This window comes from Carcharhinus amblyrhynchos, unplaced genomic scaffold (assembly GCF_965287045.1).
Source record: "Carcharhinus amblyrhynchos unplaced genomic scaffold, sCarAmb.v2.hapA scaffold_90, whole genome shotgun sequence".
Taxonomy (NCBI): domain Eukaryota; kingdom Metazoa; phylum Chordata; class Chondrichthyes; order Carcharhiniformes; family Carcharhinidae; genus Carcharhinus; species Carcharhinus amblyrhynchos.
In genome coordinates, this window is record NW_027649830.1 from 194,696 (window position 1) to 209,172 (window position 14,477).

Sequence of the window (14,477 nt, forward strand, 5' to 3'; positions counted from 1 at the left end):
GTGATGAATTGATGATATGCTGCATGGTTAGAACTGTGGACAAATTCGGTAGTCAGCCTATACTACAGTGGCATGTCTGTGTGGGAGACAGTCGGGTCAACTGCAGATATTGGTGTGGATCAAAGCAGGAAATTACGTTGAGAGGTGAAAGCTGCTGTAAGCTGCCATTGTGATGTGTCGAGCTCTGAGCAGACTGCACTTAGGAGTGTTGCATTCAGCTCTGGGCATTGCACTTTGGGAAAGATGCATTAGCCGAGGAGTGGGGTGCGGCATATTTTCACCAGACTGATAATGGGCCTCTAGGGTTTAATTATGAGCACAGATTGCATGGAATGGGTTTGTATGCTTTCAAGGTTCCTGTAATATGGGGACTTTCCTGTGAGGAGACGTTGGAGCCCCATGGAATCTTGGGGTTCAAGCCCACTGCTCCCTGAAAGTGGCCACGCAAGTAGATAGAGTGATTAAAAGAAGGCCTATGGCATGCTTGCCTTTTTTGGTCGGGGCATTGAGTAAAAGAGTCAGGATGTCATGTTGCAGCTTTGCAAAATTTTGGTTCGGCTGCACTTAGGAGTACTGCTTTAATTCTGGTCTCCACATTACAGGATGGATGTGGAGGCTTTGGAGAGGGTGAAGAAGAGGTTTACCAGAACGCTGCCTGGATTAGAGAGTCTGGACTATAAGGAGAGGCGCTGGACAAACTAGGGTTGTTTTCTCTGAAGACGGAGAGGCTGAGGGGAGACCTGATAGAATATAAAATGATGAGAGGCACAGACAGGATTGACAGTCAGAATCTTTTTCCCCAGAGTTGCAATCTCTAATACTAGGGGCATGTACTTGAGATGAGGGGGAAAGTTCAAAGGAGATGTGAGGGGTAGTTTTTTTACACAAAGAATGGCAGGTGCCAGGAATGGTGCTAGAGGCAGATACAATAGGGGTGATTAAAGGGCTTTTTAGATAAGCACATGAATTTGCAAGGAATAGAAGGATATGGACCAATGGCAGGCAGAAGGGATTAATTTAGTTTGGTGTCATGTTTGGTATAATATCATGGGCGAAAGGGCCTGTGCTATATTGTTCCATGTTTTATGTGTTTAGAAAAATGGGGCCTCATCTTGTTGATACGGCTTTTATCTTATTTTCTTCCGTGGGGAAATAGATACAAAAGTCTGAGGTCACATACCAATCTGCTGCTGTCAGAAGATTGATTCCCTCTCACCCAGTCATTGTACTTGCTCAAAAAATCTCTTCCAGTTCTGATCAAAGGTTACAAGACCAGAAATGCTAATTGCGATGTTGCGCCAAATGTGACGCCAAATTAAACTAATCCCTTCTGCTTGCCCTTGGTCCGTACCCCTCTGTTCCTTGCCCAGCCCTATTTTGCCCCATGACGTTCCTGGATAGAACTCGCTTTCCTGCCTGTCGCGATGAGGCAAAGCTACCAGCTTCTCGATTTACTGTTTTTCTCTTTCGAAAGAGGTTTGAATTCCAACTGAGGTTTGGCACAACCACAAACAGGACAAACGGTGAGCTTGGCTGATCATGCCAGGTTCTGCCGTCCACATCCCCCCGAACCTCTGTATTAACTTCTCTAACTCCTAAGGTTAGCCCTGGGTTACTGTTGGTGAGCCTGGAACTTTGGTATGAGGGGCCAGGAGGCAGATGTCCAGTTTAAAGTTGCTCCAATTCAGATTTCTAGCATTTTGCATTTTTTTAAAATTCATTTGTGACTTGTAAGGCCATTTCAGAAGGCATTCACAAAGATGAGTGGAAAAGCGAATTGCGTGGAGGGAGTGGAAAGTCTGCAGAGTGATCTGGATAGGCTGAGTGAATGGGCGAGGACCTGGCAGTTGGAGTATAACGTTAGCAAATGTGAGGTTATCCACTTTGATAGAAATAATAGTCGGAAGGATTATTATTTGAAGGGTGCAAAGCTGCAGCATGCTACAGTGCAGAGGGACCTGGGCGTCCTTGTGCACGAATCGCAAAAACTCAGTCTGCAGGTGCAGCAGGTGATCAAGAAGGCAAATGGAATGTTGGCCTTTATAGCGAGGGGGATAGAATATAAAAGCAGGGAGGTCTTGCTGCAACTACAGGGTACTGGTGAGACCGCAACTGGAGTGCTGTATGCAGTTTTGGTCCCCTTATTTGCGGTAGGATATATTGGCCTTGGAGGGAGTACAGAGAAGGTTCACCAGGCTGATAATGGAGATGAGGGGGTTAGATTATGAGGAAGGATTGAATAGACTGGGCCTGTACTTGTTAGAGTTTAGAAGGCTGAGGGGGGATCTTACAGGGACATATAAGATAACGAAGGGGCTAGATAGGGTATTGGTAGAGACATTCTTCCCGCTTAGAAAGGAAAACAGAACTAGAGGGCACAGCCTCAAAATAAGGGGGGGCACTTTAGAATGGAGTTGAAGAGGAACTTCTTCACTCAAAGGGTGGTGAATCTCTGGAATTCTCTACCCGTTGAAGTGGTGGAGGCTACCTCGTTGAATATATTTAAGTCACAGGTAGTTAGATTTCTGATCAACAAGGGAATTAAGGGTTCTGGGGAGAAAGCAGGAAAGTGGAACTGATCCACTTCAGATCAGCCGTGATCTTATTGAATGGCGGGGCAGGCTCGAAGGGCTAGATGGCCTACTCCTGCTCCTATTTCTTATGTTAAGAATCAACCATATGACTGTGAACCTGGAGACACACGTAGGTCAGATTTCCTTCTCTAAAGACCAGATGAATTTTTACAACAGTCAAAATGGTTTCATGGTCACCATTAGATTAAGGACACCAGTGAGCAGGAGAGCTCTGAAAACCACTGTCTTGAGGAAACCTCTCTCTCACTGAGACTCGGAGAAGAGGTTGCTGGTTTCCTTCCCTGAAGGATGTTCACTGAACTACAGCTGCACAAAGCTACAACTTTACAAGATAGGTGGAAGGACATGTTGTGATGAGGATATTGTAAATCTGCAACGGAGTGTAGATAGATTGAGGGCCGCTTAGCTCATTTGGCTGGATGGCTGTTTAGTGATGCAGAGTGACACCAACAGTGTGGGTTCAATTCCCGTACTGGCTAAGATTATTCATGAAGGTCCACTCTAAACCTTGCCTCTTGCCTTGATGTGGTGATCCTTAGGTTAAATCACCACCAGTCAGCTTTCTCCCCCAAAGGGGAGACCAGCCAAAAGTCATGTGAGACAATGGTGACTTTACCTTAATAGATGGATTGGGTGACTGGGCGAAAACCTGGCAAATGGAGTTTAATGTGGGCAAGTGTGATGTCATGCACTTTGGTAGGAAGAATTAAAAGACAGATTATTATCTAAATGGAAAGAGACTGCAAGTGAATGAAGTACAGAGGGATCCAGATGTTCAAGTGCATGAATCACAAAAAACTAGCAAGCAGGCCCAACAAACAGCATTTTAACCTTTATTGCTAACGGGTTGGAGTTTAAAAATAGCGAGGTTTTGTTGCAATTGTACAGATTGTTGGTGAGGCCTCACCTACAACACTACAGTTTTGATTACCTTTACCTTAAAAAGGATTCAGTAACATTGGAGGCAATCCAAAGGAGATTCACCAGGCAAATCCCTGAAAAGAGGTTTTCTGACCAAGAGAGACTAAATAGTCTGGGTCTGAATTCCTCAGGGTTTAGAAGAGTGAGAGGTGACCTTATTCAAACATCTAAGATCCTGAGGGAGCTTGACAGAATAGATGGTGAGGTGTTTTCATGAGTGGGAGAGTAGCGAACAAGGGGACAGGTGGACAAATCTGTCCCCACCAGTACTTTACCTTAGTGATATACAGCGACAGACCTGTCTCCACCAGTACTGTACCCCAATGTTGTACAGCGACAGACCCATTCCTGCCAGTACTGTCACCAGTGTTATACAGCAACAGACCTGTCCCCACCAGTACTGTACCCCAGTGTTGCACAGCGACAGACCCGTCCCCACCAGTACTGTACCCCAATGTTGTACAGCGACAGACCCATTCCTGCCAGTACTGTACCCCAGTGTTATACAGCAACAGACCTGCCCACCAGTGCTGTACCTCAGTGTTATACGGCGACAGACGCATCTCCCCCAGTACTGTTCCCCAATGTTACAAAGTGACAGACCCATCCCACCAGCACTGTATCCGAAAATTATACATTGACAGACCTGTCTCCACCAGCACTGTACTCTAGTGTTATACAATGACAGACCTGTCCCCACCAATACTGTACCCCAGTGTTATACAATGACAGACCTGTCCCCGATGTGGATATGCTGGCATTGGACTGGGGTAAACACAGTAAAAAGTCTGACAACACTGTGATCAGTGCTCCTTCCACTCACGTTGTCGGCCACTTTAGGACTTGAACAGCAGGTTAGGTGTAAAGATTCGCATTCTAATCAGTAATCTGTAAACTGTCTGTGCTTTATATGCCCTGTCTGAGGCCAGAACTCTCCATTCACCTGTTGAAGAGGGTAACCTCGAAAGCTAGTGACTTTACTATCAAATAAATCGGTTGGATGTAAACCTGGTGTTGTCAGACTTTTTACTGTGTAGACCTGTCCCCACCAGTACTGTACCCCAGTGTTTTACAGTGACAGACCCGTCCCCACCAGTACTGTACCCCAGTGTTATACAGTGACAGATCCGTCCCCACCAGTACTGTACCCCAGTGTTATACAGTGACAGACCCGTCCCCACCAGTACTGTACCCCAGTGTTATACAAGATAAAGATCGGGCAATTTAAAACTGAGGTGAGTAGAAATTTCCTTCCTGTGGAGTGAGATGAATCTTCACCCCAGAGGGTAGTGCGGGTTGGATCCAAGTATTTAAAGTGGAGGTGGATAAATATTTGTTTGATCGAGGAATAGCAGCAGTGGGGAAATAGCATGAAAAGGGGTTGAGGCCGGCATAGATCAGTCATGATTGTATTGAATTACAGGGCAGGCTTGAAGGACCTAGGATCCTGCCCTGCTATTTCTTGTGTCATCATGTGTTAATGTTCATTCTTATCCTGAAGAAGACAAGGGATGATCAGCATTAGAAAGGGCAATGTCACGCAGACTTTTGTCACAACTGCTTCTGTGATTGAAGGTGAGAATTGTTAGATTAAATGGAACAACTTTTACTCAGCTTCTGATCTTGCTGTCCCTGAAATGAATGGAGTGTTTGGGATCTGTGGAAGCTTTACTCTGTATCTAACCCCATGCTGTACCTGTCCTGGGAGTGTTTGATGGGGGACAGTGTAGAGGGAGCTTTATTCTGTATCTAACCCAATGCTGTACGTGTCCTGCAGGTTTTAGTGTGAGTAATCACTGAGTCATGTTCCACCCTCACCCTTGAAGAATGTAATCCATGCAGTTTCAGAATAGCTAATTTAGTGGAGAAGACACCAAAACTGGTTTTCTCGTTGTTTTGCATTTTTCAGTCTGATATTTTCTGTTCCGTGAATTGAATAGGAAATGATCATTCATCTGTTATTTATCAATTTCTCAATCGCCTGTTTCCACCCTCATCTAAACCACTCTACTGGTAAGGGTTTAACTGTTTTATGCTTTGTTTTGCAATTTGGTTTGGTTGAATGCTCTTTTCAGAGTTTCACTGGGACAGATCTCTTCGATGTGATGTTCAAATTAGACGTTGTAAGAAATTGAGAAGTTCTATAATCAAACAGTCTCTACCAGTACTGTACCCCAGTGTATTACAGTGACGGACCTGTCCAAACACTGCTGAGGAATCTGTATTTCCAGGTGAATAGTTACATTGCTTCAGCTAAATAATGGTTAAATTTTATCAACACAGTTAATAATACATTTACCATGTATGTTTGGCTGTGATTAGAGTTGATTCGTGATGAATTCAGTGACCAAGAACACAAACCATTCTTCACTTATAAGTGAGGCAGCAGTGCAGAAGTAATGTTGTTGATGCGATTCTGCCGTCTCTCTACAGAATTGGCATCTGTGTGCAGGATCAGAGCAATGTGTGTGCATACTTACCTGTGCTTGCTAACCCATGATGAGACCTCTTCCGGGAACAACACAATTTTAAAATCCTCATCTTGGTAACCAAACCCCTCCCATGTCACTACCTCCTTCCCCACGGTGGCACAGTGGTGAGCACTGCTGTCTCAGTGCCAGGAACCAGGGTTTGATTTCTGGCTTGAGTTGCTGTCTGTGCGGAGTCTGCACATTCTCCGTGTGTCTGTGTGGGTTTCCTCTGGGTGCTCCCGGTTTCCTTCCATAGTCAGAAAGACGTGCTGGTTAGGTACATTGGCCATGCTAAATTCTCCCTCAGTGTACCCGAACAGGTGCTGGAGTGTGGTGACTAGGGGATTTTCAAAGTAACTTCATGGCAGCCTCCTTGAGACACTGATACAAAGGACAAAGAAAATTACAGCACAAGAACACACCCTTAGACCGTCCAAGTCCACACTGACCATGCTGCCCAACTGAACTAAAACTCCCTACCCTTGTGGGGACCATATCCCTCTATTTCCATCCTATTCACGTACTTGTCAAGATGCCCCTTAAAAGTCACTACCGTATCCGCTTCCACTACCTCTCCCGGCAATGAGTTCCAGGCACCCACCACTCTGTGTAAAAAATCTGCCTCATACATCTCCTTTAAACCTTGCCCCTCGCACCTTAAACCTGTGCCCCCTAGTATTGACTCTTCCATCCTGAGAAAAAAGCTTCTGACTATCCATTCTGTCCATGCCTCTCATAATCTTGTAGACTTCTATCAGGTCTCCCCTCAACCTCCATCACTCCAGTGAGAACAAACCAAGTTTCTTCAACCTCTCTTCATAGCTAATGCCCTCCATACCAGGCAATATCCTGGTAATTCTCTTCTGTACCCTCTCCAAAGCCTCCCCATGCTTCTGGTAGTGTGGCGACCAGAATTGAACACTACGTTCCAAGTGTGGCCTAACTAAGGTTCTGTAAAGCTGCAACATGACTTGCCAATTTTTAAACTCAATATCCCGGCCGATGAAGGCAAGCATGCCTTATGCTTTCTTGGCTACCTTCTCCACCTGCGTTGCCACTTTCAGTGACCTGTTTACCTATACACCCAGATCCCTCTGCCTATCAATACTCTTAAGGGTTCTACCATTTACTGTATATTTTCTGTCTGTATTAGGCCTTCCAAAACGCATTACCTCACATTTGGCAGGATTAAACTCCATCTGCCAACCCTCCGCCCAAGACTCCAACTGATCTATATCCTTCTGTATCTACTCAAGATCCTCATCGCTATCTGCAAGTCCACCAACCTTTATGTCATCCACAAACTTACTAATCAATCCTGTTACATTTTTGTCCAAATCATTTATATATATTGCAAACAGCAAAGGTCCCAACACTGATCCCTGAGGAACGCTTGTCACAACCCTCCATTTAGAAACACTCCCACTGCTACCCTCTGTCTTCTTTGCCCGACATGATGTGGAGATGCCGGCGTTGGACTGGAGTAAACACAGTAAGAGGTCTCACGTCACCAGGTTAAAGTCCAACAGGTTTATTTGGTGAGCAGCGCTCCGAAAGCTAGTAGCATTTGCTACCGAATAAACCTGTTGAACTTTAACCTGGTGTTGTGAGACTTCTTACTGTGTTCTTTGACCGAGCCCGTTTTGTATCCACCTTGCCAGCTCATCTCTGATCCCATGCGTCTTCACCTTCTGCACCAGTCTGCCATGAGCGACCTTGTCAAAGGCCTTACTGAAGTCCGTGTAGACAACATGATGAATGAACTTAAAAACTTAAAGCTCCTCCCAATCCCAAACCATCCTGCTTCTCTCACCTCCTTCAGCCTGACCAGCCTCGCAATCTGTGCTTTCCAATTCTGGCCTATGGCACATTGTAATAAGTCTCACAACGCCAGGTTAAAGTCCAACAAGTTATCTTATTGAAACATATAAGATGATTAGAGGTTTAGATAGGGTGGATAGTGATAGCCTTTTTCCTCGGATGGAGAAAGCTAGCACGAGGGGGCATGGCTTTAAATTAAGGGGGGGTAGCTACAGGACGGGTTGCAGGGGTAGGTTCTTTACCCAGCGGGTGGTGAGGGATTGGAATGCCCTGCCTGCTGCAGTTGTAAATGCGTCTAGTTTGGGGGCGTTTAAGAGATCTCTGGATAGGTTTATGGACGAAAAGGGATTGGTATAGGCTAGTGGGTCATTGTTTTTGTAACTGGTCGGCGCAACATCGTGGGCCGAAGGGCCTGTTCTGCGCTGTAATGTTCTATGTTCTATGTTTAAGTTTATTTGATTGTAAACCCACCAGCTTTTGAGGTTTGCCCCCTTCGTCAGGTGAGCTGATTTTTACAGCGTGTCTCTGGTGGTTGAGGTTGAGAGCAAAGCCAGCCACGGTTCCTCAACTTCTTTACTTTTTCCAGCCTCCCTCTGCTGGAGAGCCAGCGTTTTATGGATGCCAGATCCACAGTCTGCTGCAATGCCTTCTCAGGTCAAAGAGCCTGCTGACAAGAGTACCTAGGCTGCGCTGGGATGTAAAGGCAAGGCATACTGCCTTTAAGAGGAAAATGAAAAGAATTGTGTGGATGAGGAGAGAGAGAGAGAGACGAGGCTGAGGTGTGAGGCTGGGGGTGGGGAGGGGGGCAGGGGGAGGAAACTTCTGTGTGTGTCTGTGTCTTCTAATCCTGCATACAGCTTTGATACCTGCCTGTGTGTGACATTGCCCCCTAGTGTCAGAACAATACCAACCTGGAAATTTGCCATTTAGTCATACAAATGGAAAGTTAAAAACCATTCTGTTCTTAGAATGGTGCATATTTTCCAGTGATTTATGTATATATATATATATTAGAAATATATCAGCCCAACTTCTGTCAGTGTTCATGTTACAAATAAAACTTTAGCTACTGTTGCCCTATTCACTCATTTGATAAATGTCCAGAACCTATTAGTAAACTTGAAACGGGAGATAGTACTCGTCTGTGGCAGGCTTAGTGAAACCAGCCATTCTGAGCTTCCTATGTTAGTTTATTTTTGCTTCTGTATGTGCATTTTCTGACTGCCTTTTCAGCTAACTTGCCAACCCCAAACAAAATTTTGTGTCTGCGCGCCCATGCCCGGGCGTGTGTGCGCACACGTGTGTCTCACAGGCTCACAGTCTTGCCAAAGCCCATTAGTAATGCAGCAAAACTTTCCTCCCTTTACACTCAAGTCCTTTTTTTAATAAATGCTGATGTTCATTTGCTCACTTGCTGTGTTTTGCAAACTAATTTTTTGTAGTTTATTTACCAGGGTATCCTGACCCTTCTGTGCCCCAAGAGTTCTGAAATCTCTTGCCGGTTTAAAAAATCTGCTTTTCTATTTTACCTGCCTTATTGGACAAGTTCACAACTTCCCACGTTATATTCCATTTGTCAAATTTGCGCCCAGCCACTTAACTTGCCTATATCCCTTTGCATACTCCTTTTGTTCTCATCACAGCATACTCTCTTACCGGCCTTTGTGTTGCCATAACCGAAGCCAGAGCAGTGATCGCTGTGACACTCCATTAGATACAGATTGCCACCCAAAAATGTCCTGTTAGTGTACCAATCCTCTCCATGCTGATATGTCACCCCCCACATCATGAGCTCTTATTTTGCTAGGTAACCTTTGATGTGGGGCCTTATCAAATGCCTTTTTTCAATCCAAGTTCACTACATCTACAGGTTCCCCTTTATTCATGTTGCTTGTTACTTCCTCAACAAACTTTGCTGAATTGGGCAATTGGTTAATGATTTCCCCTTCGCAAAATCATATTGAGTCTGTCTGATTTCCTTTTCTAAGTGCTTCGTTGCAACTTCTTGAACAGGTTCTCCGATTTTCCCAGTGACATATGTCAGACAAACTGGTCTGTAGTTTCCTGCCTCTGCCTCCCTCAGTTCTTGAATAGACCTTTGGTCTTTTCCAATCTGATGGGACCTTCCCAGAATCTGGGGAACTTTCGCAAGTTCTTTGATGCAATGCCAGAGGAGAGCAGACAGGGCCTTGGTTTAATGCCTGATATGAAAATTGGCACCCCCAACAGTGTAGCACTCCCTCGGTGCTGCTCCGAAGGAGTTGGCCTTGATTGGCACTCAATTTTGGGCAGTGGGACTCGAACCCACGGCCTTCCGACTGGGGTTAGAATTCTACACATTAAGCCAAGGCCACCACCACAGTATTTTAGAGGCTTGTTCAAGCCTGTTGGAGGAGCAGCAGAGCAAAGGCACTAAAGCAAAAATTAACTTCTATAACCTCTGCCTTGTAAAGATCCCATACCTACTCAGGATGGATTTGGTGGCTGCCTTGTCTTGAACAGAGGAGATTCAACCCCTTAAGTCTGTTCAACCAAATCTGTAAGAAGTCTCACAACAGCAGGTTAAAGTCCGACCAGTTTATTTGATAGTAAACTCACAAGTTTTCGGGGTTTGCCCCAAAATTGGTTGGACTTTAACCTGCTGTTGTGAGACTTCTTACTGTGTTTACCCCAGTCCAACACCAGCACCTGTACATCAACCAAATCAGCCTAACCATTTAAGTCATAGAGCAATACAGCATGAAAATGGGCCCTTCAGCCTAACCAGTTCGTGCTGACCATGGTGCCCTCCCAGCTAGTCCCAATTCCCTGCATTTGGCCCATATCCCTCTAATCCTTTCCTATCCATGTACTTATCCAAATGCTTTCTAATTGTTGCTATTGAACCTACCTCAACCACTTTCTCTGGCAGCTCATTCCACGTTTGCACCACCCTCTGTGTGAAGAAGTTGCCCCTCTCATCTTTAACCTGTGCCCCCCTCTAGTTTTCAATTCCCCTCCCCTGGGGAAAAAAGACTGTGCATTCATCCTATCCTGTCCCTATCCCTCGTGATTTTATATACCTTGCCCCTCATTCTCCTACGCTCCAAGAAATAAAGCCCCAGCCTGGCCAACTGCTCCCTATAACTCAGGCCCCACTAGTCCTGGCAACATCCTTGGAAATCTTCTCCCCACTCTTTCCAGTTTCGGTGACCAAGACTGTGAACAATACTCCAAGTGTGGCCTCACCAAGGACTTATGCAACTGTAACATAATGTTCCAACTCCCATATTCAGTGCCCTGACTGATAAATGCTTTTATCACTATTCTCTCAATCTGTGATGTCGCTTACTGATCAATATCTTAATCGACCAGCACAGACCAGAGCTTGCAGCTTCTACTGGGTGTAGTTAAAAGGCAAAGGCGCCATAATCACAGATGACCACAGGCTGACTGGTGGTGACTTAACCTGAGGACCACACACCTCAGGCAAGCGTGAGGAGGTGAGGCCTTTATCAATAACCTGACCCAGTATGGGAATTGAGCCCCTAGTGTTGGCATTGCTCTGCATCATGAGCCAGTTATCCAGTCAACTGAGCTTAAGCCAACCCTCTCCATCCATGTGACTATTACATTGTTTAGTGCATGCATCTCTCCTCGCTGGAGCCCCAGGGAATCTGTGGCGAACTGTTACTTATTGCAGCAGAATATGTTTCTGGCATTTAACCTGCTCTCCACCTTCCATCTCCTTACCCAAACCCTCTTGTCCGTCTTTCACTAAAAACAAAACAATCTCTTCTTCCCTTTGCTCTGTAGGACAGGAAACTCACCAAAGCTGAGCAGCAGAGGTTCAAAGAGGAGGCTGAAATGCTGAAGGGTTTGCAGCATCCCAATATTGTGCGGTTTTATGACTCCTGGGAGTCAACATTGAAAGGGAAGAAGTGCATTGTGCTGGTCACAGAACTGATGACATCGGGAACCCTCAAGACGTGAGTGAAAACCTCACAGGCCTTGCCTCTGGCCTGCCTCTTCCTTCAAAATCACTTCAGCCGTAGATCTTTTGGGGCGGGTTGAAGGGAGTGATCGCCAGCATAGCACTGCTGCCTCGCATCACCATGGTCCCGGGTTTGATTCCGGCCTTGAGTGACTGTGTGGAGTTTGCACATTCCCCCTGTGTCTGCATGGGTTTCCTCTGGGTGCTCCGGTTCTCCCACAGTCCAGCTTGGGTGGATTGGCCATGCTAAATTGTCTCTTAGTATCCAGAGGTGTGTAGGTTAGGTGGATTGACCACGTGCGTACGTGCGCACCTGATTCGCCATGTGCGCGCACACGGGGCTCGATGGGCCAAATGGCAGCCTCCTGCCCGCATTCGTGAAATGGTCCTGTTCCAATTCTCTTGAATCGGTGTCCACTCTGGTTACCTAGTCTCCTGCCACTGGAAACAGTTTCTCCTCATTTGTTTGTCTTGAGGCTCCCTCAAAAGTTTGAGTGTTTGTCGAATTTCTTTGTGGCCACCTCTGCTCACTGGGGAATAATTGCAGTCCAAGAGAAGCTCTTTCCAGTGACGGGTGCGTCAGGAAGTGGTGGGATGCAAATTTAAGGTAATTGCTAAAAGAACCAGTGATGGAGAGGTGAGAATGTTTTTTTTGTGCAGCAAGTTATAATCTGAAACGCACTGCCTGTAAGAATGGCACAAGCAGATTCAATAGGAACTTGTAAAAGGAGAATTTAAAAAAATCCTATTCTGTTACGGCCATCATTGGCAAGGCTAGCGTTTGTTACCTATCCCTAATTGCTCCTTGGGAACTGGGTGTCTTGCTGGTGCCATTTCAGAGGGCAGTTGAGAGTCAATCACGTTGCTGTGACTCTGGAATCACATGTAGCCCAGACAGGGTAAGGACGGCAGATTTCCTTCCCTAAAGGACATTAATGATCCAAATAGATATATATGACCCATGAAAAGCTGACACTAGCTTTTCAATTCCAAATTTATTAATTGAATTTAAATTCAGCTAGCTGGGATTTGAATCTGTGTCCCCAGTGCATTAGCCTTGGTCTCTGGATTACTAGCTCAGTTACATTGCCACTACGCCACCATCTCCCCCCGTTTAAGATAAATACTTGAAGCATAAAAGAAATTTCGAAGTTTAAGGATATTTTGTTAGTGTCACGAGTAGGCTTACATTAACACTGCAGTGAAGATACTGTGAAATCCTTTAGTCACCACACTGTGGCGCATGTTCAGGTACATGGAGGGAGAATTTATCATGGCCAGTGCACCAAAACCAGCGCGTCTTTCGGACAGTGGGAGGAAACCAGGGCACTCAGAGGAAACCCACGCAGACACAGGGAGAACATGCAGACTCCACACAGACAGTGACCCGGAATTAAACCCAGGTCACAGGTGCTGTGAGGCAGCAGTGCTTAACCACTGTGCCACCCTCAATATTATAGGAAAAGAGCTGGGTTGTTCAACCAATTGGATAGCTCTTTGAAAGAACTGACACAAATATGATGGACCGAATGGCCACTCCTCATCTGTTTTTATCCTGTGATCTTGGTCTGGATTGATGTTTGATTTGATTGTAATCTTTCCATGGTGGACAAGGTATGTCTGCAGCTGGGTGGGCTTCAGCAGCAACTGTATGCATGTTCATTGGTGTGAACTGTTTTTTCCTCTCCAGATACCTGAAGCGGTTCAAAGTAATGAAGCCGAAGGTTTTGCGGAGCTGGTGCAGGCAGATCCTGAAGGGTTTGCATTTTCTTCACACTCGTACGCCACCGATTGTTCACCGAGACTTGAAGTGTGACAATATCTTCATCACTGGGCCCACTGGATCTGTCAAAATTGGGGATCTGGGCCTTGCTACCCTAATGCGCACATCCTTTGCTAAAAGTGTTATAGGTAATTATATATTCCAGCACCCCCCCACCCGCCAAATTCTTGATTATTACAAATGAATGATCATGTGTTTCTCATGACCTCAGGATGTCCCAGGATGCTATGTAGCCAATTAAGTACTTTTTATAATCCAGAGATTGTTGCAGGTGTGGCAACCAATTTGTTGGTGGTAAGCTCCCACAATAATGGTGCTGGCTGAGGGATGAATATCAGCGAGGAGAGCTCTGCCACTCTTTGAACTAATGCCCTGGGAACTTTTGTGCTACCCAGATGGGCTTCAGTTTAACTGTAAAATGGCACTTCCAACAGTGTGGTACTCCCTCACTACTGTGCCCAAGTGTTGGCCTGGATTATGTGCTTGACTGTGGCCTTAACCCAGGAGCAGGTGAGAATGATGTCCATCACGGCAGCATCGTCATAGTCCATCAGCCTGGCTTACTTGGTAGCCTGCATGTCAGGAACTCTCATTCCAAGCTGGCAGTGCCGGGATGGCAGAGTGCTACAGAGTCAGAGACACTTCTTTATGGGCGTGTTCAAACCAAAGCTGATCTGTGGCCCCAAAAACCCCTGATTGTGCCTGAAATGCTGGTTTGAGTTTGGTTTGATTTGATTTATTATTGTTAAATATATTAGTATACAGTGAAAAGAATTGTTTCTTGCATGCTATACAGAGCATACCATTTGTACAGAAGGAAGGGAGAGGGTGCAGAATGTAGTGTTACAGTCATAGCTAGAGTAGAGAAAGATCAACTCAGTACAAGGTAGGTCCATATAAAGTCTGATGGCAGC

The 14,477-nt window shown here is 45.6% G+C and overlaps 1 protein-coding gene across 7 annotated transcripts in view; it reads left to right on the forward strand.

The window, feature by feature from the left end:
• LOC145338050 (serine/threonine-protein kinase WNK3-like) overlaps positions 1 to 14,477 on the forward strand; it is a 127,788-nt gene that overhangs the window by 36,570 nt on the left and 76,741 nt on the right. For 6 of the 7 annotated variants that reach the window (XM_080182828.1, XM_080182829.1, XM_080182832.1 and 3 more), the window contains 2 exons: positions 11,603 to 11,775; positions 13,471 to 13,691. In XM_080182828.1, coding sequence (XP_080038954.1) covers positions 11,603 to 11,775; positions 13,471 to 13,691 — 394 coding nt within the window. Of the gene's footprint in view, positions 1 to 5,495; positions 5,529 to 11,602; positions 11,776 to 13,470; positions 13,692 to 14,477 lie in introns of those variants that run through there. The other variant, XM_080182833.1, reaches the window with a different exon arrangement.